This window comes from Amblyomma americanum, chromosome 11, assembly GCF_052857255.1.
Source record: "Amblyomma americanum isolate KBUSLIRL-KWMA chromosome 11, ASM5285725v1, whole genome shotgun sequence".
NCBI classification, from domain to species: domain Eukaryota; kingdom Metazoa; phylum Arthropoda; class Arachnida; order Ixodida; family Ixodidae; genus Amblyomma; species Amblyomma americanum.
This window is the reverse complement of record NC_135507.1, coordinates 21,478,621-21,505,828: the sequence shown is the minus strand read 5'-3', so window position 1 is coordinate 21,505,828 and position 27,208 is coordinate 21,478,621. Positions and strand designations below refer to the sequence as shown.

At 50.3% G+C, this 27,208-nt stretch overlaps 3 protein-coding genes across 3 annotated transcripts in view; all 3 read left to right on the top strand.

Moving 5' to 3' along the window:
* LOC144111279 (THAP domain-containing protein 11-like) overlaps positions 1–27,208 on the top strand; it is a 230,762-nt gene that overhangs the window by 186,149 nt on the left and 17,405 nt on the right. The gene's annotated exons all lie outside the window — the stretch shown is intronic.
* LOC144110472 (cytoglobin-2-like) lies at positions 12,325–14,724 on the top strand. The gene is made up of 3 exons (XM_077643384.1): positions 12,325–12,673; positions 13,282–13,498; positions 14,416–14,724. Exons 1-3 carry the CDS (start codon positions 12,396–12,398, stop codon positions 14,518–14,520), a joined length of 600 nt encoding a protein of 199 aa, XP_077499510.1. The 5' UTR covers positions 12,325–12,395; the 3' UTR covers positions 14,521–14,724.
* LOC144110558 (uncharacterized) lies at positions 22,311–24,111 on the top strand. Its single transcript, XM_077643569.1, has one exon. It carries the CDS (start codon positions 22,418–22,420, stop codon positions 24,056–24,058), a length of 1,641 nt encoding a protein of 546 aa, XP_077499695.1. The 5' UTR covers positions 22,311–22,417; the 3' UTR covers positions 24,059–24,111.

Below are 27,208 nucleotides of genomic sequence, written 5' to 3'. Positions count from 1 at the left end.
TCCTTTCCAATAGGCACTGAAACCCCCTTGGATGTCCTGGGGACGTTTGAGACGTCCTGCGGACGTCCAGTGTAGTATCGCCTATTTCCATTGGACACTGAAACTCCCTAGGACGTCCTGCGGACGTCCAATGTAGTTTAAGCGTCTATTGGGTGTGCTGCCCAATGCGAAAAGAACGCGCCGAGCAAGGATTGAAAACCCTGAAAACCAAATCGGCCCGCCTTTGAGCACAGTACACGTGGTTGGCCTCGGCGGCATCTCGATGGGAAAGCGAGATCGCGGAAGTGTGCGCGAAAGTGGGCCTGCCACGGTGTGCGGTAATTGTTGAAACCGCTCAGTTAGACCGCAGAGACAACTGTACAGTGCTCTGTTAGAGCGCCGTTTCTCGGTCGGTTTGCTTGCTTCTCTGAGATTCCGTCCTTTGGGCTTTCACAGAATGACTGCGATAGCCGAGCTCGTTAAAAGCTCCCATAGCTTAGCGAAAGGAAAGCAGAGCCCTTCATCTTGCGGACACAAATGGAAAATATATAAACTGCCATGTTTTCATTGTTTCTGTATTTAATCACTTGTCTGCAGCTTATCCTTTTAAACCAACGCTACATTAGAGATCAGTCCGTGCTTCAAATTAGACGACGAGACTTGCGGGCATTTTGGGACGGCATTCAACGCCCTACGGACATAGCTACAAAATACACTGGCACAACATGGGAGAGCCAGTGTAAGGTCGAAGGTCCCAGTGAGGACGAGGTTCTGCACAGGTGTGCTGTGGTATATACTTTAGACTGGTCTCTCCGACGTTTCGGTTCGAAGAGCAATTTTTTTTCTCTCAAAACGTTATCGCCAGGGCAGGACATATTATTGACCTCTAATCCTGCAAAGAAAGGAAAGGAGAATTTTTTATCTAACTATCCAGATGTGTAATCTAAAAAAATACGAACGGAGTACAAGCAGGCAAAAACGAAGCGCTTTATAAAGGGGTCATTTTCTGTATCTTGGACAAGTGCAGGCATTTAGGTGAGTGCTGTTTCATTCAAGGTGTAAGTAGGCCAGCGTTCTTAGCTCCAAATTAGCGGCACGTAGTTACGAAAAAAATTGCTGCGAGGGAAGAACTGCGCTCCTCTTTCGAGATGCGCCCGACATTCTGGTGAAACGCAAGCTTGGACGTCACTTCAATCGAAGCAACTAACATTTAACGGAGCTTTCAAAACCCTAATGGACGAATGATGTTCTGAGGGAAGTCAAACTTTTATTCGGATTTCTTGCAAAACTAGGCGACACAACTTAGAGATACAAATCTGAACGAAAGAGCTAAACTATCGCCTTCTTTAACGCACCTCCAGCTGCAAAAAAAAAAAAAAGTCGTGGCAAACTGGATATCAAAGGCGCCGCCGCTGACGAGGCACGAGAGACGAAAATTACAAAAATAATAGTCGTCGCGTTGTATAGCTATAGAGATACCAAACGGATCACAAGAGTCGCACACCCAAATAAAACAGGGGCATTGTACCTCCAAAGCGTCCAGCAAGCGAACCTGTCATTTCGGGCCGGCCTCGCGGGGACGGCGATCTATACATCTCACACCTCCACCTGTTTCCGTATCTCCATTCAATCTGGCTTTCTTTAATTTTTTTTATTATTCAAGCCTCAGCCGGCCCGCGCGCGCCTTATCGAACGATCGCGCATCCGTCTCTCTCTATATAGCAGTCCCGACAAAACCGTTGGCACAGTTTCGTTGAAGCCTCGCGTTCGCTTAGCCAAGAAGGACCATTTGCTGCGCGCATAATGTTGCACACCCGGCGTATTTTCAACCACAAATCCATATATGTGGTGACGTGAGCTTTCGGTACCAGCACGCAAGGCGCGTGAGACGGCATTCGAAAAACGTGTCCTCTTTCGTGTGCACAGAGCCGGAATTTTCGATCGGATAAGAAATAATAATAGTAATGACGAAACGAAACGAAACGAAGCAAGAAAGAAAGCAAGAAACGCAACGGCCTCACGACGACTCGAGCAGTGTCAGTTAGCTCGGAGACAAAAATAAATCTGCCGCCTTTGCGGGCCTGCGTAGTTCGAGCTGCACACTGAAGCTCTCCCGCATCACTCAGCGGTCTTTGGCACTCTGGTACTCTGCCTATAGCTGCAAGCTTTGAACGAACAATCGGTTCTCCAGCGATTCCTCTTTCTTTTTTTTTTCTTCTCTCATCTTCCTATCCGTCTTCCCTTCGTCCTTCTTCCCGTACACGCAGCCTCTGGGTTAAGCCACAATTCGTGCGTGTCTAAGTGAACTACGATGAGCCGTATCGGGGTCGACAACTGCACCGGCTACCGAACGATGAGAGGACTAGCCAACCCGTCTCTCGGACCTCCCGCCTCGGTATTGTTCTTGCGGCCGCATCGCGCCACCAGCGCCGCGTAGCGGCGTTCGACGTATATCGCCAACTCGACGCCGTCGTCGCGCGTTTCAGCGCCGTCCCAACTATCTGTCTGCACGCCCTCGGGGAAATGGACGCTCGCTGGCACTGAAGAAGACAACGTTGCGTTCCCAGCTGGACAGGTGTACTGTACGCGTTGGCAGGGTAGACACATGCGCATACGTGCTTTGAAAGACAAACGGACGATCGGCTCGCATGGAAATCAGGTCGATCCACAAAGATCGCGCCCGCGAAATGCATTCGCTTTGAGCATCGATCGCTTCGCGGAGTGGCGACGCGCGAGAAATGTGTGAATGACAACGGCGACTGTGTGTGCGTGTACTCTAGTGCCTTGCGAGAGCTTTATGTATTCCACCTGCACTGAACCGCGTGGCCGTGTAGTCGCCGCGAAAATTCGAAAAAGGAAGCGGCAACACGCATGAACTATATATACATGCAGTCTGGCTGGTGCGTGCTAGGCTGGGACAAGCTTTTAAACGCGCATTGTGTATGCACGTATGCTATATCACACGCGGAAACGCGTCGCGAATCGTCTGCGGTAGACGCCTCTTCGTCTGGCCTTTATTTGCTTGTCGTGTGAACCGTGTCTGTGGCGTGTTTTGTGCGTGCGTGCGTGCGTGGCACTGTACGCATACGGAGTGCGCATGCAGACTCCATTTACAAACGGCATGTTTCGCACATTGCCCGCTCACGGAGTATGTGGAAAGAGTAGCGTGCTTGCGTTCTGCGCGGCAGACTGAAACACCGTTACATTTCCGATGTGTTGGAGATATCCTGTCCTCTTTTCATCGAATTCACTTTGATCTCGTTTCTGCATTCAGGAAATGGAAGGAAGGAATGATGCACAGAAAGTGTCAAAGTAAGAAAGAGGGAATGAAGTACGGGAAGGGAGACAATGAAAGAAGGAATGACAGAAGGAGGCAGTAAAGTAAAATAAGAAAGAGGAAGAAAGTGTGACAAAGTAAGAAAGATGGAAAGAATGACAAACTGAAAAAGACAAAGCAGGAATCAAATAGGGCGAGAGAGACACCGAAAGTAGGAATAACAGAAGAAAAAAACGCAGAAAGAAAGAATTAGAGAAAGAAAGTGACAGAATAAGAAAGAAGGAATGAATTAGGGATAAAGAGAGAAAGAAGCAATGACAGGATAGCCAAAAAGGAAGAAAAGAAAAAGGAAAGACAGAAAGAAAGAATGACAATGAGAAAGAAAGACAGTAACAAAAAGCAATAGGGAGAGAGAGATAGAGAGACAAAGAAGGAATGACAAAAATAACGAATGAAGGAGAGAGAAAAAGAAAAAGTGACAGAGGATGCCGAGGGGTATGCGTTAGCATTAATTGCCACTTCGATTAAGTTCGGTAGACGAACTGCATTTGCTCATACCAACGACAATTAAATTTGTGAAGTGACAATTAATTTACTTGCATGTTCTTCACTTTGTTCAAAACAGATGTCTAGTCGACACCACTTTTCCTGTTCGGTGTTGATTCCTTGATTTTGCCTGTTTTACACCCTCTTCAATACGCCAACGACACCGGGTTTCCATGCGAAATCATTACGTTGGCTCATTGGCAGCGAAACCCGGCGTCGGCGTTGGCCAGACGCAGTGGTCCCAAAAACCCCAGGTGACCTCACAGTGGTATCAAAGAAAAATGAAGCTTTGCTGCGATGTTTCGGGGAATCGAACCCAGGACTCTCAGATTGAGAGGCGAGCACGGTATGCCCATAGTCCACAAAACCGCGTTGCTTCTTGACAAACAAAGGCGAAACTATAGCATATGCGTTGCCTTACGACTGTATGTTAATGAGTAGATGTGTAATTAGATAAGAAGAAGTAAAGTTAAAAATTAAAAAGAAATGAATGTATAACATGCTTTCGCATTCAACGCATGTGCTAAGTTGTCTTAAGTGCTCCCCGTAATCCTTTGCCCTTAATTGCGTTACTAATCCTAGCGCATTAGAACTCCGCGCTCGTCTCTAGTTTTCTCATCTGCATGGTGCGGTTTAAGTGTCCACCGAGCATAGAGTGAGAGAGTTACGGGGGCTTTTCTTTCGTTTTAATTTTTCACCCTCTGACCCCCGAGGCTTCTTCACATACCGGCGGCGGTCCCTTTTTGCAATAATGGCAGTACTAATGCTGACGCATTAACAGAAAGAAAGAAAGTGAGTGAAGAGCGCGACATTAGGAGTTCCGTGTCAGGAGACCACGCGAGCTTAGATATACGTATATACTTCCATGCATGTGTATTAAAACGGCATCGTGAGCAAGAAGCCTGCACGCTCCCTCAAGTGAAAACGCAATCACTTCGCTCCGTGTCTTTCTCTCGCTTGCATACTGCATTTATTTCCCTTAAAGCGCCATTAGTTGTTGGTCCGTTCGGCCATTGTTCGGCCATTCTTTTCAGTCGTGTATACATGGCGGGTCCACTTCCAGAAAAAAAGCGTCAAGAGTGGACGCATATACTTCGTGCGCGCCGCGTAGGAACGGAGGTTCGCTGTCTCCTCTTCCTCCCACTAATTTGTTCCCGGGTCGTTTTAATTTAGCCACCCTCGACCCTTTGACGCGTTAGGCCCGCAGCCTGATTCCCACGGTGCGCGGACTGAACCGAGCGTAGGCAACGGAGAAGACAGCAACGGCAGGTAATAAACGTGGTAAGGGAGTTAAGGCGATAAATTGCGCCCTAACGAAATTCAAACAGCGCATTTACTTAGCGACCCACGAGAGAAACTAGGCACTATACTGTAGTGTAGTGCCTAGAATATATTGGCCAGTATTGGCCAGTATATGCCAATATAGCTTATATTGGACAATACAATATTGGCCAGTATATTCTAGGCACTATACTTGTAGTACTAATAGAAAGATGGCGTTCGCACTGAAGAGCGTTTGCGAATACGAAGGGTGACGCGGGCAAAGTTCCGCCTCGCGACGGTGACGCCCTCTGAGGACTAAATTAAGCGGTAGACTGCTGCAAAAGTCGCTCAACTCGCTGTGGATTATCACGTTTGAGGCGTCCATGGTCAATCACATCCATTTAACCCTTCTCACTTCCTTATGCAATCTACTAAGACCTGAGCCGGCTTTCTGAATAAATACTTCCCACTAACACTAATATCGCACTTAACAGCTGAAATCGTGCAGCGTATCACCGTGCGGCTATCGCCATTTTACCGAAACCGTGCATTGTGCAGAGTTGACATCGCGAAGTACCTTGTATGTAGTGTACAGGATACGATGGAAGGTTTGTCCGGTCAGGCCCAGATTCACGAAATAAAAAAAAACAGGAAGAAGCTTGGCGGAAGAGGCAGTCACGAAAGGTATTGTCGGAGAGGTCTCAGGGGGCGCTGCCTTTATTATTCGTCTGCTCGAACCGACGCGCGAGGTGTTCACGTGCCAAGCTGACGGTCTCCTCATTTACCATGACTGTGTCGCAAGACTGCCCATGGTGGTGTCTTAATTACTTGTAATTCCTCCATGCTCGGAATCCCAGGACTTACCCGTCATTGCTATACCAGCGCAAGAAATAAGGGACGAGTAGAGATCGTGAGGCGTTTATGTTATTTACAGGCTTCTATTCGCAGTTGCTAAACCACTGGTAATAAATATACTGTTAAGCTCCTGTGAGAAAATATATGCATTTATAATCATCATCTTTACCAGCCTATAACTATGCTCACTGTAGGACAAATGGCTCTCCCAGTGACCTCCAATAAAAGCTGTTCTGTGTCAGCTGCGGCCAACGTGACTGACCCTCCAAACTTCCTATTCTTATACTGGCCGCCGCGGTGGCTCAGTGCTTATGGTGCTCGGCTGCTGCCCCGAAAGACGCGGGCTCGATCCCGGTAGCGGAAGTCGAATTTTGATTGGGGCGAAATTCTAGAGGCCCGAGTACTGTGCGACGTCAGTGCACGTCAAAGAACCCCAGGTGGTCGAAATTTCCGGAGCCCTTCACTACGGCGCCCCTCTTAGCCTGAGTAGCTTTGGGACCTTAAACCCCCATAAACCATAAAACAAACCTATTCTCATCCGCCAACCTGACTTTCTGTTGCTTCTTGCTACGCTTGCCTTCTCCTGGAATACAGTTTGTTACGCAAGGGACCGTCGGTTACCTTGCCTTCGCATTACATGCCCTGCTAAAGCCCATTTGTTCCTACCGATTTCGACTAGCATGTCACTAACCCGCCTTTGTTCCCTGATCCATTCTGCCCGCTTCCGCGGTCTCTTAACGTTACACCTATCATTTTCATTTCCATAGCTCACTGCGTTGTCCTTGAGTTGAACCATTTTCGTTAGCCTCCACGTTTCTGCCTGTTAGATACAGCTGTTATATAGTTTTCTCGTGAGGAATATTGGTAAACTGTCTTTCAAGATCTGAGAGGTCTTGCCAAATGTGCTCCACACCATTCATCTAGTACTCTCGTGGTCCGGGTCGGCGGTTGCTGTCTGGCCTAAGTAGATGTATTGCACTACCACTTCCAACGCTTCGCTGCAGATCGTTAACTGTTGGCAGCGAATCATTAATTTGCAAGTGTTCGATGCAAACAGCGCTATCACATGCCTTATCAGTGCAGTAATATGCTTCCAAAGACGCACTCCGGTGAGAACAATACAAAAGAAGCTTAATAACCACAGAGGTGACGAGCCAATGTGTAAAGTCAGCGAGAAACCGTACATACAAAAAAGAGAAAATTATTAGGGACGGGGGGGGGGGGGGGGGGTGCAAGGTGAAGGGCAGCGTTTTTAGAAGCAAGATCAAGCGTCAGTTGCACTGGGGATAAGTTGCACGTCAGCGAAGCGCCGACATTCCATGGACCTGTAGCACACGAGCAGCGTGACAGAAAGCTCTCAAGCCCACCGTTGACACGCGTTACTGCGAACACTCCGTCCTTTTTGTCTCTTCTTTTTCCTCTCCTATATAGTCTTCCTTTGTTTCACTTCTCGCGACGTGCATGACTGGCGCATTTTGGCTGACAGCCTGCCAGCTAAAATGGCTCCATTGTCTTTGACCTGTCCGAGCTTGAGCGACAGCCACGGGCCTAAAGCAGAAAAAAAAAGTGCAAAACGCACAAGCACTCAGTGTATACCTCTGCGGCCGTCAGCGGTTGCGCGCTGAAACTCGAGGTGAGATGGCTGTGGCGACCTGGCAACTTTGGCTTTGGAGGCGGTTAAAGTTTAAATATAGGGGAGGCTTAAGATAAAAGCCTGGCCCCTGCACTATGTGATAATACCTGGGGAGCGGGGAACTTTGATCCGATCACATATGCGCCGTCGTCAGTTGAAAACACCTCGCACCTAATAACGAGCACCGAGAAAGCTCAAGATAAGTTTGTGTACTTTGATTTGGGCGAGTTGGTTCATTATATTTGAAGTATGTACTAGCGTGGTGAAGACGCGGGTGAACGGAGAACTGACAAGCATTTGCGCGCTGTACACGTCGTATATGCTCCTTGTTCGTCGGTGTCTTCTTCGCGCAATTGTAGACACACTTAGAGCACAAAAGGAGTAAAAAGAGAGTAAGCTGTCTTCTATCGCACTGCGTTTAAGGGGCAGGGGTATGATGTAGATTTGCATCACTAAAAATACGGAACACTTACGGTTGGCAATGGAAACCAGTTCCCTCCTCAAAAGACGCTAAGTTCTAGCAGTAACGAAGGTTTTGAACGAAGTTTGTCTCCTCTATTCGCTAAGCTGGGGACCTCCGGTGCCGCGTTTAAAAGCTTCCTTCCATTCCTAACTGCATCAATTTGCTATGCTTTGCAGTGGGAACACACCTCCGTTGCCAAGAGTAAGCGCTCCGCAAGTTTAGTGATCGAGATCTACGCCGGAACTTGGGCAGCATACCCTGTCCCTAAAGGGAGTTCACTATACACTCTAAGCAAAAGGAGTAAAAAGGGAGTAAAACTGTCCTCTACAGCACACCGTTTTACAAAAGGGTGCGCGCTAGAGGACAGTTTACTCCCTTTTTACTCCCGTATAGGTGTATTTGCGTTTAGAGTGCAGAGGACAACTTACACCCTTTATACTCCCATACAGGCTTACTAGTGTTTAGAGTGTACGCGTTCCTCGTGAATAATAATAACAATAATTGGTTTTTGGGGAAAGGAAATGGGGCAGTATCTGTCTCATATATCGTTGGACACCTGAACCGCGCCTTAAGGGAAGGGATAAAGGAGGGAGTGAAAGAAGAAAGGAAGGAAGAGGTGCCGTAGTGGAGGGCTCCGGAATAATTTCGACCACCTGGGGATCTTTAACGTGCACTGACATCGCACAGCACACGGGCGCCTTAGCGTTTTTCCTCCATAAAAACGCAGCCGCCGCGGTCGGGTTCGAACCCGGGAACTCCGGATCAGTAGTCGAGCGCCCTAACCACTGAGCCACCGCGGCGTTCCTCGTGAACAAAGGTGGATGTGTGTATACGCAGGACCTTCCGCGTGTCTCACGTGCCCAGAGATGCGCCAGCTGCAGAAGCCGCGCGTTTTCACAGACATTTCGTGCCCCCGCTCGGCTGGCGTTACGTGGCGGCCGAAGAAGGTCAACGCACCGCGTCGGTATCGATAACTACCGATTCGATGCGCGCTTTTACCCGCCGCGGTCGTGAGCGTGTATCCGTTTCTTTGTAGGACGCAGGTCGCGGCGGCGTCTCGCGCGCCCATCATCGGCGTTAATGCGTGTGCGCGGATACACGCAAGAGCGTAGTACATACGTTCGAGCACGAATCTCATTGACCCCACACGTTCGCGAGCACCGTCAGCGGGTAAACTCGTGCCCGATGCCTAGGTGCTGAACTTTCCGCTGCCGGCGATGTTTTGCTTGCGCGGCTTCTCTGCACCGTGGCTAGACACGCCGCCGAACCACACTTTGTCTAATGTACTGCGCAGCCTTGTGAAGGCTATGCGCACGAAGATTTCTCGTTATGCTGCCAGGTCTCCGTAGAGTCTTGTGCTGAAAATTCTGAGGACCAACCGCGGAGATTGCAGGGACATCCTTGGGATATCCTCTGCCCCGTCGGAACTCCCTTCTACTCTCATATAGGCTTATTAGTCTTTAGAGTGTATATTCAGACGGTCAGTGGATACCTGAAACACAGCCGAAAAAGAGGTAGGGCGGACGTCCACTCGACGTTTTTCGTCGTTGTTCAGCTCCTTACATGCGAGCAGCGCGTTAGTTTCACGCCGCCGATGAGGCAGCCTGTTCGCCTTAATTTTCGCTGCACGCTAAACACGAATTGAGTAAAAAGAGAGTAAACTGTCCTCTAGCCATGGCCCTTTTATAAAAGGGCCTACACTAGAGGTCATTTATCGCCGTTTTACTCCCATATAGACATTTTCTTTTTTAGTGCGGGGCGCCCTTTTATAAAAGGGATTGCGCTACTCACTTTTATGAGAGAGTAATTTACTCCTTTTGTACTCCTATATAATAATAATAATTGGTTTTTGGGGAAAGGAAATGGCGCAGTATCTGTCTCATATATCTTTGGACACCTGAACCGCGCCGTAAGGGAAGGGATAAAGGAGGGAGTGAAAGAAAGGAAGAATAGGTGCCGTAGTGGAGGGCTCCGGAATAATTTCGACCACCTGGGGATCTTTAACGTGCACTGACATCGCACAGCACACGGGCGCCTTACTCCCATATAGTCGTTTTGCTTTTTAGAATGTGGGACGCCCATTTTTGAAAGGGATTGCTCTACTTCCTTTTATAAAAGGGAGTAAATTACTCCCATATAGGCGTTTTATTTTTTGGAGTGGGGGAAAAGGACAGACACACGTGCCGCGGACAGAGAACTGCGTTTGGTGGATGCCACAGCCATCCTGATTGGCTCCCGGGATCTGCATACAGCTTTCGCGAGCGCTGCACGGCTTTAGCGATACCTACTCGTTTTCCTCGACGTCACGGCGTTCGCTTCGGACCGCGGAGTGAAGAGGAGGGAGAAACAAGACGAGGGGATGCAGTCAGCGGCGAACCCCGCGCGCTGCGAGACCCTCCTGCAAATTACATGAGACCCCCGCGCGATCCGCGGACACCCCGCCGCAGCACGTTCGCCCTTTCCCTCTCATCGTGGGACTAAAAGTAGCGCGAAACGAGCGATGTTGACGTAACGGAGTTTCCTCCCTCGTCGAGTAGCGAACGCTATGCGAGGTTAGGCACCGAGGGCGCCTGCCTGCCTATTCGGCGGGGAATGATGCTGAAATAAGCTGCTGGAATGCGCGCACAGGGAGCTTAAAGACATGCGCTGCTTCATCGCGTTCCTTAATTGTTTTTTGTCTTCACCCTGCCAGAGTAGAGAGCCTTTATTAATGGGAACTCAAGACGAGAGACTAAAGAGCTGTGTTGGAAGCGTAGCTCCCTGCTACAGGCGCATATGGCTGGATGAAAAATGAAGTCATTACAGGGCTAAGCACACCACTTTTTATCATAAGCGGAGAGCCGTTTGTGACCCGTTCGCTTACTTCCTCAAAGAACCCTCTGGTTCCTCATGCCCTCTAACGACGTGTATGCACGATGGCGGTGTTGGCCCTCGAACTAGGACAGAGAGTTATTGAATCTTTTGGAGCGAAGAAGAATCACCGGGCCAAGGCTTAATTGAGATACTCGCTCGTGACGTATTCCTTCTAAAGGGAAGGAGCTCAGTATTAATGACTGCGCTGCACCATTGCGTGCCACTACATGTGACAAAATGCGTGCACTTTGGAGAAGAATGCAGGCAAAGCAACCCCTCCAGTGCACGTTATAACTATATAACTGGCAGCCACCCTCCGGTTGTGTATTCTTCCTCTCTTTGTATGCCCTCCTTCTTCCGCGATAACCAGCCTCCTTCCACGAAAAAGCATCCTCCGCTTGGTTCCAGAGCCATGGCCACTTTACAGTAGCGCATTCCTCCGCTATTGCCATATACCCTCCTCCTTCCGCGAAAACCACCCCCCTTTCCCCGTGGCTACCACGCTACGGTTACGCCGCCGACTACTACTACTACTGTTACTACTACGACGGCGAAGTTAAATCTAGGGAACCTGCCTTTGACAGAATAAATAATTAGGTTTAGAATTTGCTGCATATATTGATATCGCAAGGCTGCTTTCGAGAAACAAGCACGCGAAAAATAGCGTGCCGAATCTTTCGACATACCGTGACGGACCTTCAGCGCATCTATTTAACGGGCTTACCCAACATCACCATATTTGTCAAACCACAGCCGCTGCAGCGCGCCCACCTGCAGTCGATTAAGCAAGGTTAGGTAGGGTCACGATGATGCCAATCGCTCTTTTTTCTTCTCGAGGGCTACGACTTTCCTTCTTGTCTTGAAGCATCGGCAGAGAAGGGAGGTAAACCGGTGTGGAATGAAGGAAAGAATAAACATTTATTGAGAGAGAAGAAGGTGGTTGAAGCAAAGCAGGTGGAGTCTTCAGACTGAGACCACAGTGGCTCTGGACGACGCCGTGGAGATGGCGATGAGCGTCTCCTGGTCTTCCAGGGTGGCGCTGGTCAGCCGCACATCCCACTGCTCCAAGGCTGCATTGGGCCTTTAAGTAGTGTGGTGAAAGCCTGGTGAATAAGGCACGGTTCACATGACTGCAACCGGCGTCAGATGAAGGACCGCAGCTTGTCCTCAAAGATGCATGGTACAAGTACCATGTAGGCAGTTGGTCATGTGGGCTGAATATGAGCGGTCCGTGGACCTGACCGATGGCCACGAAATGACTTCGGCGGTGTCTGCGACTCGTATCTTTGTGGGGCAGTTGCCAGCTAGATGAAATCATGGCCAAGTAACGCCAGAGGCTCTGAGTAGGCGATGCCAACTGGAGCTTCGCATCGTCGTCATGACAACGGAACTCAGAAGAAGAAAAATTCATCCGCGAGCAGGAGTTACAAGCTCGCGATAGCCACACGGTCTTCAACGAGCTCGAGAGGAAGAGAAAGAGGACGTGTCCCGGAGTAAGAACTGCCACGCGTCTCTGAGTCAACGTCATGGGCAACTCGAACAGCGTGGAAGAGACGGCGCGGGACAGTGTGACGCAGCTGAGCAACCAGGAGAAGCAGGCCATCCGCGAGACGTGGCTGCAATTCAAGAAGCAGCTGCGCACTGGCAGCGTGACCATGTTCATGGTGCTCTTTCTGCGCTACCCGGCCTACCAGAAGATGTTCCCGGCTTTCGCCGACGAGCCGCCCAGTGAGCTGCCCAAGAACCCGCGCATGCTGGCGCACGCGCTGACCGTCGCTTACGCCATCACGGCCATTGTCGACAGGTAAGAGTGGCACATGCTGAGCTGGCTGGTAAAAGGCGACGTGCGCAAGGCCGGCTAGAGACCGATCTAGTTGGCGTGTTCTTGGCGCCCTAAGAAGCATTCAAGCCTGCCCACTTGGTACAGGCTTATCTTTTGCGGATGGTTTCAGGACTGACCCAGCGCAGAATTGATGGGCTGCGAAAGACTTGACTACTAGACTGGTTGGTACATTTTACGGGGCTGCAGGATAGTTTGCATATGACATTGCACTGTACTTGTTGATGGGCTGCTGGAGGGCATGTTGATGCTGCATATATGGTCGGTGCATGTTAATCGGACACAGAATGGTTGAAGGCTCATTTTGTTGGTACACGTTGGTGGGGCGCAGAACGGTTGCAAAGTCGCCTAGTTTGTATAGCGTCTTCCACAAAGTTCCAAGACTACTTAGCGACCGACTGAGCTACCATTTTACAGCCCGCCGCTTCACCATCCTTGAAACCATTGGATTCACCTCTGACAGCACTGGTTAGTTAAATTTTCACGACTTATTGAGCAAGACTTCGTCATCGACCGAGGTCCTTCAGAAGGTGTGCTGTGACACTCTATAAGAAGGTCTTTGAATGCCCCAGCCTGGACGAGCCGGACACGACGCTGGAGCTGGTGCGCAAGGTTGCTGTGGCACACGCGTTGCGCAGCCCGGACATGAAGACGCAATTCGAGCACATGGGTGCCGCGGTGGTGGACACGCTGATCGAGAAACTGGGCTCCACCATGACGCCGACGGCGGTGGCCGCCTGGAAGCAGCTGTTCACCTTCTTTGTGACCACCAGCGAAAAGACGTTCCAGGTACTATACAACATGGCAACAATGTGGCCGGGCGTTGTCCCGGTTTAGGGGGGACAGAGCTGGATAGCAGCTGGCCCACTACAAAGGATTTGCACTGGAAGCTGAACAACACATGCCTTGAACTTTCACATCGAAAACAAGAAGAATAAATAGCAGTTAGCGTGGATTTTTTTTCTCAGAAACTTTATCGCCCCCTTCCCTATCATCCCTTAAAATGAGCGCTTACCGATACTCATATATATGGGGCAGAAACATGGAAGCTATCGAAAAAGGTTCAACTTATGACATCCTAGTCGAAATCAAGAGGAAGAAATGGGCTTTGGCAGGGCACATGATGTAATGTGAAGGGAAGGTAACCGCTGGTCCTTAAGGGTAACAGTGGACTCCAAAAGAAGGCAAGCGTAGCAGGGAGTGGAAGAAAGTTAGGAGGGCTAATGAGGTTAAGAAGTCTGCCGGGATAGGATGGCCGCACTTGTAGAGAGATGGGAGAGGCATTTGCCCTGCAGTGGGCGTAGTCAGGCTGATGGTGATGACTGACTCGCAGCTCAAGTTTCTATAATACAGCCTATAAGGCATATGCACTAAAAAGTGCTCACATGGAGAAAAAAAAAATCTTGAATCGAAAGGAAAATGAAAGAAAAGACACCAATTCTTTTTATTCGCAGCGCAGTTCGTTTGTCCGCCGCGAGTGAGACTGTTACCGTGTCTTTTCGTTTCTAAGTGACCTCGCCTAAGCTGTTGTAAACTCACCCAAAGCCTTTCTGGTTCGGAGGTTCTCTATGGGTGGTTGGTAGTTCTACGATGGGACACAAGTGTCGCTGCTGGCTCCCACCCCAACATCCCGCTCTATCATATAGAGCGCGCGTTTTACTGCAACAGAATGGGTGCCCCATAGATAGCGCTGTTTCCAATCCCAGGAGGTGCGAAAACGAGCAGAGCAGGCACAGCAGCCCGTGTCGCCCGCGTTGTCGTCCAAGGCGTCTTCCTCATCGTCCGACGTCTCCAAGAGTGCCGGCAGCTAGCCGACAGGACAGGCACGGTCCCGGGGCAAATGGCGCACCGAGGACTACTACGTTCGGCAGCGGCGGCTTTGGCTAGAAGAGCACCTGCAGCATTTGGGAGAGCGAAGCTGCTGCAAATGCTCCCATCGGCCGCGTCCGGATGCAGGCGTTTACGGCGCTCAGCGCCTTGCGCACAGTGGACCCGGGAGCGTCTAGACAATAAACTCGCCCCCTTTTTTGTATTTTATGCATCATCATCACTCGTCAGACGGAAGCTGTGCTGTTATAGGTGGCTTCCACGTAACATCACGGGTGCCGTGATGATGGTGGGTGGTGAAAGCATTTATTTGAATATTGCAGAGAGGTTGCGCGGGGAGCAATCCCTAGTGGGCAGCTAGCTCCCCTTACAGTACTACGTGGAGTCCCTTATTCAAGGACCCCACTGGTCTGGGCCGCCACTCGAGCTCGCTGAACTAGGGCTTGTTGGGCCGGTAGGTCCAGGCAGCTGAGCAGGGCCGCCTCCCAGTCCTCTCGGGTAGGGGAAGGGGTTAGGGGCGGAAGAGAAGGATTGTGTTGACATGCCTAGACCATGTGGAACGTGTCAGCCACCTCCCCACAGAAAGAGCAGAGGCCAGAAAAAAATGGGTCGTAAATAGCTTCAAAAGTGCACGTCGGAACAGGTGGCAGACAGCGAATTGGACAGTCAGGCGCGCAGGCGTTCACCGTTGTTTTGGTCCACTAACATGTCGGCCCAGATGATGTCGGTAAAGCCATCCATGGCGATTGGTAGAAACTCTCTCGCCAAAGGAAAGCAGAAAACAAATTCACAGGGACGCCTAACTTGTTGGTAATGCGGCAGCATTAACAGTTCTCGATGCCTTTACCGGAAGTTACGTCACTTTCCTGCAGCCAATGGTAATTCTCCCGTCTGGTGATGTCACTTCCAGCCGACGGGCGAAATTTTATGACCGACGACGCATTAAAATCATTGACATTTAATCGCCCCTACGAGTACCTTGTTTGAAATTACACGAAATGAAAGGGCTGATGCAAAGGGGAGAAGTGGGGCGTGCGGGATTCGTGGTATACGCATCATCTCAGTGGCATAAAGGTAAAATAAATAAAAATGTTGCGGCGAGAGCTTCGCATACCTGTTTACCAGCGAGAGTGCCTAATACGGCCTGCATTATCGGGAACGTCCTCCTTGTCAGGGTCTGAATTGGAAACGATCCGCAAATTATTGTTGTCGTTAGGCATACGTTCGGGATGGCGGCCGCCACCCCTTGCGCCCCTTTAGTGCCGTCACTGAATGCCGTCACACGCTTTATAAAGCGTGTTGAAAATGACATTTTCTTGGCAATCATACAAGTAGCGTTGCAGTCAATGGCATATCCAACGCTTTGATAATACTTATTCTTGGCGACCGGAAGCTGGTGGAGTGGGTGAGGAAACAAACTCAAACTCTGGTTAATGACATCTTAGTCGAAATCAAGAGGAAGAAATGGGCGTGGGGAGGGCATGTAATGCGAAGGCAAGATAACCGCTGGTCCTTAAGTGTAACGGAGTGGGTTCCTAGAGAAGGCAAGTGCAGCAGGGGGCGGCAGAAAGTTAGGTGAGCGGATGAGATTAAAAAGTTTGCGGGAATACGGTGGTGGGCGCAGCTGGCACAGGAGAGGGTTAATTGGAGAGACATGGGAGAGGCCTTTGCCCTTTAGTTGGCGTAGTCAGGCTGATGATGATGATGAGACGAAAACTTGTCTAGGCCGAAGGATAGCTGAACATATAATCCACAGGGTCAGTAGCGAAGGACGCTGAGAAAGCAGTTGTGTGTAACATCCAAGTCACTGCGACTTTCTTATGCTCAGTGTGAGGAACGCACCAGCCCGGACCCAGCAAGCTTCTTCCATACTCCGAGATGTAATTTCGAGCTATATTTTGGCTTTCTGCGCTGTGTGCAAGAAACGAACCGGCCCCCTGATCAAGAGCGCGCTCAATACACTGCAGTTCACGCGCGTCAATTGAAGGGCAGGGGAAGTAGTCCAATACAAGACGGAATTTGAGAGCATCGCCGGAAAGATGCGATGTCGAAAGGCTTAGTTGGCGTACGCTTTCTGACGAGAAACTGCATTGAGCGCAACATATACACATGACCGCACCCGCACGTAATCTGTGTATGAAACGTCAATTTAATTTTTCCACTATACTTCCTCCAAGTTTTGAAAATGGGGCCACTGCAGAGCAACTGAGCCCACAGGAAGGCCCCACCCACGCTAAAAAGGCGAAGATTACAAAATCGGGTGGAGATGTGAGGACACAGAACTTGAGTTGACGGCAGACTCTCTTATCTACATGGGTATACACACGATCGCCGCACCATTAACTTATGTAAGTCGGTCAAAAAAAAAAAAATCAGGGGCGGCTACAGTATCGAAAAAAAAGAAAAACCCGAAGCAGCGACACCTGGCTCATTCCAGGTACCGAAAAACTATGAAAAAAAGTAAAGAAATCGGTTACCTCCCAAGCGAACTGCTGGGAGGGGGTGTGTCCCACAAGGAAGTCGTCGTCAACGGGCGGCGCGTTTAGTAGCCTCGAGCTGCGCGAGCTGGCGCTGAACACTCAATTCGCGCACGTCTTTACCGACGGCACGATTCCTATTCCTCCTCGCCCTCCTCCGCGTTCTTGGCTGTCTCCCGAGGCGGCCAACGTCGTCGGCTTAGCCTAATTTCGTTTCGCTTTCGTTTAATCCATCAACTATTTAAAGTTTGTATTTTTCTCTAGGGTGCAGTCAACGCGCCTCTTCTCTCGCAACCGCTCATCCAAATTGCCTCTCGCGGAGGCCGTTCTCTGCCGATAAGGTGAGACTCCCGAATGGATGGCTCGCCTTCCCGGGACACAGGCGCGACTTGGGGCGCCGTGTGCGCTTTCCAATCAGGCTCTCGCACATTCGCCGCGTGTGTGTACGTACGCGTTGCAATCAGGGCGGCCACCGAACTCTCGGCTGTGCTTCCGGTGTTCGTTTTCAGGCGGCCGTAATTCTTCGCCTTCCTCGCGGCTCCTCGGGCGAACGTTGTGTGTGTAATGGAGGTGCGGTGTGCGGACGTGCTTTCTGCGCGAAACAAACCTTGCGAAGCGGAAACGAATTAGCTGCTACAACACACTGGTGCCGCTACTTGGACGGCAGAAAGCCGCTGTGTGGTCCAGCCTGATGCTCACTTATACGCATCTGACTGTATATGCTAACTGAAAACTGAATGCAGTTTATTACTGCTTCTATAGGAGCCCGCGTGCTGTGCGATTTCAGTGAACGTCAAAGATCCCCAGGTGGTCGAAATTACTCCGGAGCCCTCCACTACGGCACCTTTCTTCTTTCACGCCCTCCTTTATCCCTTCCCTTACGGCGCCGTTCGGATGCCCATCGAGATGTGAGTTTAGTTTATGGGGGGTTTAACGGCCCAAAGCAACTCAGGCTATGAGGGACGCCGTAGTGAAGGGCTCCGGAAATTTCGACCACCTGGGGCTCTTTAACGTGAACTGGCATCGCACAGTACACGGGCCTCTAGAATTTCGCCTCCATCGAAATTCGAGACAGTTACCGCACCATTTCGTTTCTCAAAAACTGATTTCACTACTACTGTGGGTATTAGTGTCATTTAATATTTTTACGGTTGAGCCCTGGTAATTCGAATTTGAAGGTGGTCGAAGACTTCTTCGAATTATCCGCGGAATATGAAACAAGTTCGATCGGGCGCCCCTTATGCGTGATGCTGACGGATGAATCAGTTCGATTAAAGCGGGAGTTCGAATTAACCGAGATTTCACTCCAACTAGTTTGTACATGGCCTCTGCTTCCTCTTTCCCTTCTCTGCTTCCTTTCTCGCTCTCTTGCATCGTCACCCCTCTCCTTGAGGTTCCATATTTTTTCTTCCTTTGTTCGTGGTTAATCACCAGGGTATATGGACCGTCGGCAGAGAAAGTGAATGGGAGACATGTACAGAAGCCGGTACAAACTGTGATTCTTGAAATCTGGCACAGCAGTAATGATTTTTATATCGGCAGAGGTTAAGCACTGTAGACTGCATTTGTCGCGCCCGTCATTTCATGACTAGCAATAGAACTCTGGTCGCTTTCACAGTCCTTAGGTTTTTCTGCCGATAGTACATGCTGGTAGGAAAACATGCATACGTCCAAAACGCGTCGGCTCATGAAACATAATACCTCAGCGCCATCTCTAAGGCATGCTCACATTTAAACTGAAAGTGTCATAATTAAAAAATAATCACGGGCGATCAATGCGATTGATGCGAAGGAGAATGCATCAGCAAATGGGCTGCGATTTCTTGAGCTCACTAACTCGTGGCGCCATCTCCGCGCAGTCAGGCATACTAGCGCGTGCGACGCTCTTTGTGAGCAGCTACGCAAACCAATACCACAGCACGGTTAATTTTAATGCTTTCCAATTCTTTGAAATCATTTGGGATATTGTACAGTTCGGTCGTGCGTTTGATCGAGTAGGTTAGGATAGGATAGGACACACTTTATTGCTCTAACAAGGTCTTTCGGTCAGACAGAGGTCTTCATCTTCAAGCAGATGTCTCCCTCCGTCTTGCAGAGGTCGGCGCCCCAGGGCACCGCTGAGTTTGGCCGCTCGCTGGGCATGGATGACCAATTCACTTTGGAGGATTCGGTTGCCGTTGGAGAGCACACTCTCCCACTGCTCCGTACTCGGATTTTCTGAGCCATGGAATGCTTTATTTCTGTCACATTCCCAAGTAATACGGTATAGGGTGGGCATTTCACCGCACCATGGGCAGATGTCCCTGTATTGGTTCGGGAACATTTTGCAAAGATGTGTAAATTGAGGAAGGTTCCGGTTTGCAGCTTTCTCCAGTAAACTGCTTCTTGTTGATTCAATTTGTTGCGGGAAGGAGGATACTTTAGTCTCGCCCCTCTGCAATAATTTAGAATGTCGGAGTACATCGGGATTACCCTCAAGAAGTCCTCCGGGTCTTCGTTCTAGAGTGCTCGGTTAGTGTACTCGAGAGCGACTCTATCGACCCTTTGGTCGCCTTCTATCTCGGTGTGTCCCGGTATGCAGAAAATGGTGTGTCTAATGTGATCTTTGGATCCTGCGCGGAGGAGTATTTGGAGCGCTCTATGACCTATTCTGCCGTTAATGTAGTTACGGCATGCCTCTTTGGAATCTGTGAGTTGATCGAGTAACATCAAGCGTAGGCTTCAAATCGGACACGCGTTCAAACTTCGGTCGCATGCTCTTGCGTTTGGACTGTATCGCGCAAGGTTGAAAACAAGGTGGAGTGGTTGAAAGTGAATGAAGACGACGATTTCCAAAGCATAAGTAGCGCGAAAGGGCGGCAGTTCCAATGATTAAAAAAATGCGTGTAGTCGTATAGTGTGCGTCGTTTCTCTGGGGAAAAATGATCTAACACTTTGCAAAACTTCAGCGTGATGCACGAGATAAGGACGAGGGATGAGGACACGCTGAGCACCTTCAACACTGAATTTGTATCGTCAGGGCTCATAGCGTCTTCTCCAACCATCCTCGTCGCGTGTGTCGCACTAATTTAAATGTGTAACCCTTATAGTTATGGTCTGTAGACTGTCTATAGCTTTCTTATATACTTTGTTCCCTTCCCATGGACATTTCACTTTGTCTGTTCATATTCTATACACAAGTCTGCTAGGAGTGCATGGCAACATGTCTAATCCTTTATCAATGCACTGTTTATAAGATTTGTATTGGCTATAAACTAGTCAGTAGGAGTTGTCTATGGATATTTTATCAGCTTTATATAAGGGTCGACCGCACCATTACGCACAGGTATAGCTGTTCTCGAGCACCCAAGTTTGTGATCAAAGGACTGTGACATAACTGTGTGACATAATGATGCGGAATTCCATTCAAAATTATTGGAGTGGGGCTTACGCCCCGCATTCGGTAGGTGCTGGGTTCGATCCCCAGGGCCGCCGGGTACCCACCGGTTTTTTAATGGGTACAGGATTTACCCCGGCCTGATGCTCGGCTTTTCTGGGGTGATATGCTTGGGAAAAGGGCCCTGTACCAAACAGTAGCCTTGACGGATCAGAGATATGTTAAAAAAAGGGGGGGGGGGGCACAAGTTGGGCTTCTACTGCACGAGGCGGATTTAGGGTTTTGACGGCGGAACTTAATTCTCTCTGATCCGTTAAGGCAACTGTGGTCAAGACCCTTTTCTCAAGCATCTCACCCCAGAAGAGACGAGCACCAGGCCGGCGAAAATCTTTACCCATTAGAAAACCGGTGGTACCCGGTGGTACAGGGGATCGAACCCAGCACCACCCAAATGCGAGGCGGATGCTCTACCACAAGGCCAACGCTTCGGCCACCTAACACGGAGGGCCGTGTTAGGCGGCCGTTAGTCCATGACTGTTGCGACCTGGTTGGCCCACTCGACGGCCCGGACTTGCCTCTTCAGGTCTGAGCTGGCCAACACAGCCTCCCACCGCTCGAGAGAAGGGATTTGTACTAGCTCCGCCGGAGGCGGTTCTTCCTTACAAACCCAAAAGATGTGGTCGTAAGTGGCACGTTCGCCACAGCGGAAACATTCGGGTTCGTATTGCGAGGGGTACATCCGTGGCAGTTGCGCGGGGTTCGTGAGGGAGCGCATTTGAAGCAGTCTCCACGTGGTTTCTTGTGCTTTGGACAGCGTTTTAGCCGGAGGGGGATAAACTCGCCTGCCCAAGTTGTAATGGTGGGTAATGTCATGAAAAGAGGTCATGCCGTCTCTCGTAAATCCCGGATGAAAAGGCGAGCTCCTTGCCTAGTTGACAAAACCTCGGGCTTTATTGTGAGCTGCCTCCTTCCCCTTATCATTTATTATTTTATGCCCACATAACCCAACTTATACAAGGCATAGTGGTCCAAATAGGAATGCGCCAGCTAATACAAATTCTAGGAGAAGACTTCGCTCACCTCCTCACCCTGTCAACTTCTCCTGCAACCCTGCAGTCGCGCGCCCAAGTGCGAGCAGTGAAGTATCTTCGCGGCGACGGATTTCGCTCACTTTTAGCAGCCAGACGCCCTAGTGTGAACGGACCATCATGTTAGCGTTTATGCTTCTCGAATGGTTAGAATATTTTTGCGAATTGTTTGAATGCATCGTACGCTGTTCAAACAGCGTTCTAACGCGATAGCATTAGAAACCACATCGAAAAAAAAGCAGCGTCCTTCATAAAATTCGCTGATTGGTCGAATAGGTCTGGCGTCACAGGCGACGTTGTCACCCGAAAAGAAAAAGCGGGAAAACAGCGGAAAATCAGAAAGGGCGGGATAAACGGCGAGAAGAGCCGGCCAGGAGCGGAAATGGCGGGAAAATGCGATTAGAATCCCTTGGTATGATGCATAAAGGGCTTCTATGCTATCTTATTCTCAACACGTAATGAAATTAAGTGTTTCCCAAGTTTCCAATGCCGTTCCCAGTAAAATGAATTCATGCGTTGCCGCAAATGGTTCACAGTATCACAAAACTTGCTAACAGGTACTGCGCTTCACTAGAAATTTTAGGTATCGTGACTGAAATCTGCTTGTGCAAGAGCTGTGGCAGTCACTTCGATACGTTCCTGAGCTCATGGATCCAGCGGCACAAATCAGTCTGAGACTGCATAGAAAGAAGCCGTCAGTTCTTGGACGTGAGTCATTAATTCCAACTGAAAGGGCTGCTCGCCACTCTGCCACGAGAAGATTTTAGACACCTTTGCCAGTCGTACACAACGTCAAAGACAACACAATGAGAGAGACCTGCCCCGACCCTGCGTTGAGATCAGTCGGGCTCTTGCATTTCCCAAAGAAGAGACGCGCTAAAGGTTTCCAGTTCACAAATACAAAGCGTTGTGCCGCAGAAACACTCTCCGTGCAAAGACCATGCCGCGTAAGCATTCTAAATCACTCAAACGCCGAGGGATCAAGAAGCAGGTCAGGAGTAAGTCGGGTAGTGTCGTCGGGCCCGAGAAAAGCGCCCAGAAGCCAACAGCGCAAGTGAAGCCATGCGTCACGTCTGATCCCCAGTTGGCTTCACTCGCAGAAGCGCGAGCATCCGTCGGTGATGTCAGTGCGAACATGGGTACAGTCTCCGAAACAACCGCGACTCGTAACGACAGTTATCAGCGTAACGGCACACAGGCAGACGAAGGTTTCCGCTGGCCCCAGCAAGGGAACAGCACCGACCAGGAACAAACCTCAGGCGAGTCGCTCGCCGACAGAATGCAACGCCTGGTGAACCAAGACGCCCACGATAGCTACTTGGGACCCAGCTACCACACAGACTTCCCGTCCCCGTGGAGCCGACGCTTTCCGACATATTACCGCGGGCCTCAATGCCCCAGTCCACAAGACGACGTGTTCCCCTCGCTCCGGTGTGAGCCATACACCACGGGCAAGACCCGCATCGCCGTGGGCAACATTGCCCTCATCATGCCCATCGACCGAGTCACGCAGGTGAGGAACCTCAACGCCATCCAGGTCTCGAGGGAGCTCGACTCGATCGTGCCCGACGGCATACGCAGCGTCCGCCTCAACTGGAAGCTCAACCTGTTCGCCGTGGACACGCTCAAGCCCGAGGTCACGGCCACACTGATGGGCCTCCGGCGTCTGTGCGGGGTGCCCGTCGAAGTGCAGGAGCCCCGGAGCTCGTTCAAGGCCGTCGGCGTCGTGTACGGCATCCAACCGGGCATGACAGCCACGGATATCGAGGCCTGCGTGCGTTCTACGGTGCCCGTCCTTAGTGTCCGCATCCCGAGCCCTCCGAGTCCGGCCATCATGATCTTCGCCTCGTGCAGGATTCCGGAGCGCGTGATCATAGGGTTCGTCCAGTACCGGGTGAAGCTTTACGTCGACCGGCCGCCTCGCTGCAGGCTGTGCGGCGGCATTGGACATGTGGCCGCCGTCTGTCGAAAGCCGTACGCGTGCCGACGATGCGGAGCGGCCCACGACACGTCACTGTGCCCGGCGCCCCGGCTGCGTTGTCTCAACTGCGGCCGGGATCACGACTCCCGATCCAAGGCGTGTCCGCGCTGGCTGCAGATGCTCGAGGTGTCTCGCTACAAGCGCCTCAACGACGTCGACTTGGAGACAGCCAAGGCAGCGGTGGTGGCCAGCTCGAAGACGCCCGAAGGCAGCGACATCAGCTCCAGCAACAAAGAAGCCATCAGGCGCCTCAACTCAGCGCTGGCCGACGCGACCGATTCCAAGGGGGGACGAATGCGCATCGAAGTTCTGGCGGACAAAGTGGAAGACGCATCGCGAAATTCAGGAAGAGCGGGAGATCGGAAAGTCTACACTGTAGAAGAACTCCTGAAGATAGGAAGTAGGGTGAAAGACGCCGCGAAGGGTACACGGAGTGGCCAGCGACCATCTACACTTGGTGTAGCGGGCCGTATTGCCCGTCCATTCTTGAAGGCAGTCATTACGGTGGTGGGCATTCTGGGCAGGCTCTTCGACGACATCGAGAGGGCTTGTTACAGATGCCTGGACAAATTTCAACCCAATGACGATTCATTGAAGTAGGCGGAAAACAGAGATTGTCGGTTAAAAAAGAAACAGCTGGTTTAACGGTTGATCGGTGGAATTCAGTGTGCACAGCACAAGGCTTCTCATCATTTGCACTCATATAGTGGGTTGTAATAAACCATAGCAAAGGGCTAAACGAGTGTTCCTTATCTATGCATTTCTGTAATGCCGTGGCGCCAGAGTAGGTGCAACCCTGGTGAGCGAATAGCTCGATTCGTGTTTCACTTACCAAATCCCGCTGCGGTGGCTCAGTGGCGTTGGCGTTCGGCTACTGATCTGAAGGTCACAGGATAGAATCCCGGTTAATGAAGGCAAAATGTGCTGTTCGATGTCAGCGCGCGTTATAAGGACATTAAGGGCAAAGAGAAGTTAGTCTCTCGACAGGGTTATACCGCGTTCTAATTGCAAAGAAACACACTGACCAAAATAACTTTTATAAGTTATAGCTTATAAATATAGAAGACCAATTAAAACACGGATGTCGCGCCACCACCGGCCGATTTCGCAAGTGAAATGCATGCGTGGACACCGATTTCTCTACGCGGATCTCAGAGGCTATACACTACACTGCCATTCACTTCAAAAGGGTGGCCACTCGTACCCTTTTGGCACGGACGGCACGAGTTTGACTCGACTGACGGGAAAATGATTGATCGGCGATAAATGCCTCTTTTACTGCCCGACAAACGTCGATCGACATACCCAGAAAGAACAATGAATTTTTGCTGAGAACAATAATTGCACGGCGTTGTCCTCAGTGCCCTACAACTGCACCAACCACAAAATAATGAAATTAGAGTGGAATTGGAACCCAACTGAAACATAATTGAAATAGAATTGGGATACAATGGGATAGCATTATAATAGCATTGGAGTAAAATTGGAATAGAACTGCAATGGTTTCCCGTTACTGCCACGCAAGTTCCATGTGCCCCCGGTAATTTTTTGAAGCTGTTGTCGGAGAACACCACGGCATGCCCTGCCCGAACTGCGTGCCAATTGCTCGAAAAGTGGGGAACGGATTCCATTGGTGCCGAATAATTCTGAACATATTTTCGATTCGTTCAGCGAAATGAATAGCAGGGTATTGGATTCGCCATTGGAAGTTTCCGAATACAGTCGTGCTCCGTTATTACGAAACCGTTAATATGACGACTCGAATTATGGACAGTTTTTCTGGGGACCCTTTGTTTGTGTGTGTGTGTGAGGGGGGGGGGTGGTCATGCTTCCTTTCAGATAGCGGCAAGATGTTCCCGGTCAACCATTTGCCGCATTGCATGAGTGGCTGCGAAAAATTGTTAACTTGTGCGCTTTCAACAGCTGTGAGCCGAGTGAGCACAGAAATACTGGGATGTGAACAGTCGCAGTAGGAGATACTTCATCACACTAAGAAGCGCCATAATATGCGTCTCATGGGTTACTAGGCGCTCCAAACGTGCTAAAACGTGGACCGCATGACTTTAATGACGATCCGAGGAATCACTTGTAGTTACCATTATTGCCCGATTTCCACGTCACTGCCAGCCAAAGTGCAGAGAAGCAGTCCGTACTCAATGGGCACTGAAACTGCCTCGGACGTCTTGTGGTTTCCATTATTGCCCGATTTCCACGTCACTGCCAGCCAAAGTGCAGAGAAGCAGTCCGTACTCAATGGGCACTGAAACTGCCTCGGACGTCTTGTGGACGTTTAGGACATCCATGGGAGTTTCAATGCCCATTGGGTAATCGATTCGTTATTATTGACGACTCGCTTTATGGACACTTCTGCTCGGGACCCAAATTACCCATATTAACGAGGCACGACTGTACTCCCACACCCCTAGGTCAGCCCCTCCCCTTTTCTTTAAGTATTTCAGCCCCAAATAAGCCGAGTAAAATGCGAAGTGAAAGCTTGTCCTATGTCACGGACCCGGCGGCGGTAAGGGCCAAATCCTGCACCACCCGGTTACTGTTCCACGGATGTTGAGCGCATGCTGTACAAGTATGCTTCGCGTGTTCCGCAGTGCACTGCCGTGGTATCGCTTGGTTGCGGCACAAACACATATTGTTACGTGACGGCCAGCCAAAGAATGAGACGAGATGACTGATGGCAATGAGATGGTTTAATGGTCGCTGGCCTAGCGCGAGCGCTCCGTCTCGGGCCACTGCCAGCTTCGTCTTCTTCGTCACAATATAACAGATCTTTTGAACACGAGTACAGAGCAAACGAAATATTGCTGTTCTTCCTGGGCCATTTAATTGACGCATTTATTGACCAACACAGCCGTAACTAACACAGTAGCTAATTTTGTCATTTCATGGCGCTGCTCATAGGCGCGCGTTCCCGCATTCCGCGTCGTAGACGTCGGCGTTACCACGGCGAGACCGCAGGAATGGACAAGCGGAAGATGTCTGCCAGGGGAAGATCCCGGAGGGCGGCTAGCAGCGTAACACGCCTCTTGTCAGCTGTAGCAGGTGGCGTGTGAAGAGCTGCGCTAAAATTTCGCATTACCGACTGTCGTTATCGTCCGTCAATTTTTTTTAGAGCGAAAGCTCTACTTCTCCCGTACAGAGCTGAAGGTCATGTGGCTATGAAATTTGACCTTCAAATCAGGAGTGGAGGCTTGGCTCTGACGTCATGCCACGTGACTCGCCAGCTGCGCGCGTTGAGCCGACGGCGCTCGCTCACCTCGCAACTATCGAATCACGTGACTGGCTGCACCTCGCCACAGCTGCGTATGTGGAGACGACGGCACTCGCGCAACTACTGGAAACTGCGTGACGCGTCGTTCGTTATATAAAAGCGTCTGGCGTGTGCTTACTTTCACACAAAGCCATGGATGAGCTTCGACGATGTATCGTCGCCGTTAAGCGGAATGTGATGATCTTTACGATATGGACAGACGTCAGATTGGATATCCATGGTTAACAAAGCTTTCACTCGTCTTACTATGGTCAGCCGTGTTGAACCACAGCTAATTTTTTTTTCAGTCAGAACTTTTGTTACGCAACCTAAAACTCTCAGATTCCATCTTAGATTTTTTTATTAGACTAAAGGCATGCTAATTATCGGCAAGCCAATGAGCTATTACAATTATTTCCTGCCAGTTTTCCATCGCAGTATTCTCCACGGTAGACTGCTGACGTCGCAATGTGCCCGTAGGAAGT

Bases quoted from the DNA above. Each gene is read 5' to 3' on its own strand.
- LOC144110472 (XM_077643384.1), top strand. From the start codon at position 12,396: ATGGGCAACTCGAACAGCGTGGAAGAGACGGCGCGGGACAGTGTGACG. The intron at 12,674-13,281 runs GTAAGAGTGGCA...TGAATGCCCCAG, and splicing joins ATCACGGCCATTGTCGACAG to CCTGGACGAGCCGGACACGA. The intron at 13,499-14,415 runs GTACTATACAAC...TTCCAATCCCAG, and splicing joins CCAGCGAAAAGACGTTCCAG to GAGGTGCGAAAACGAGCAGA.
- LOC144110558 (XM_077643569.1), top strand. From the start codon at position 22,418: ATGCCGCGTAAGCATTCTAAATCACTCAAACGCCGAGGGATCAAGAAG.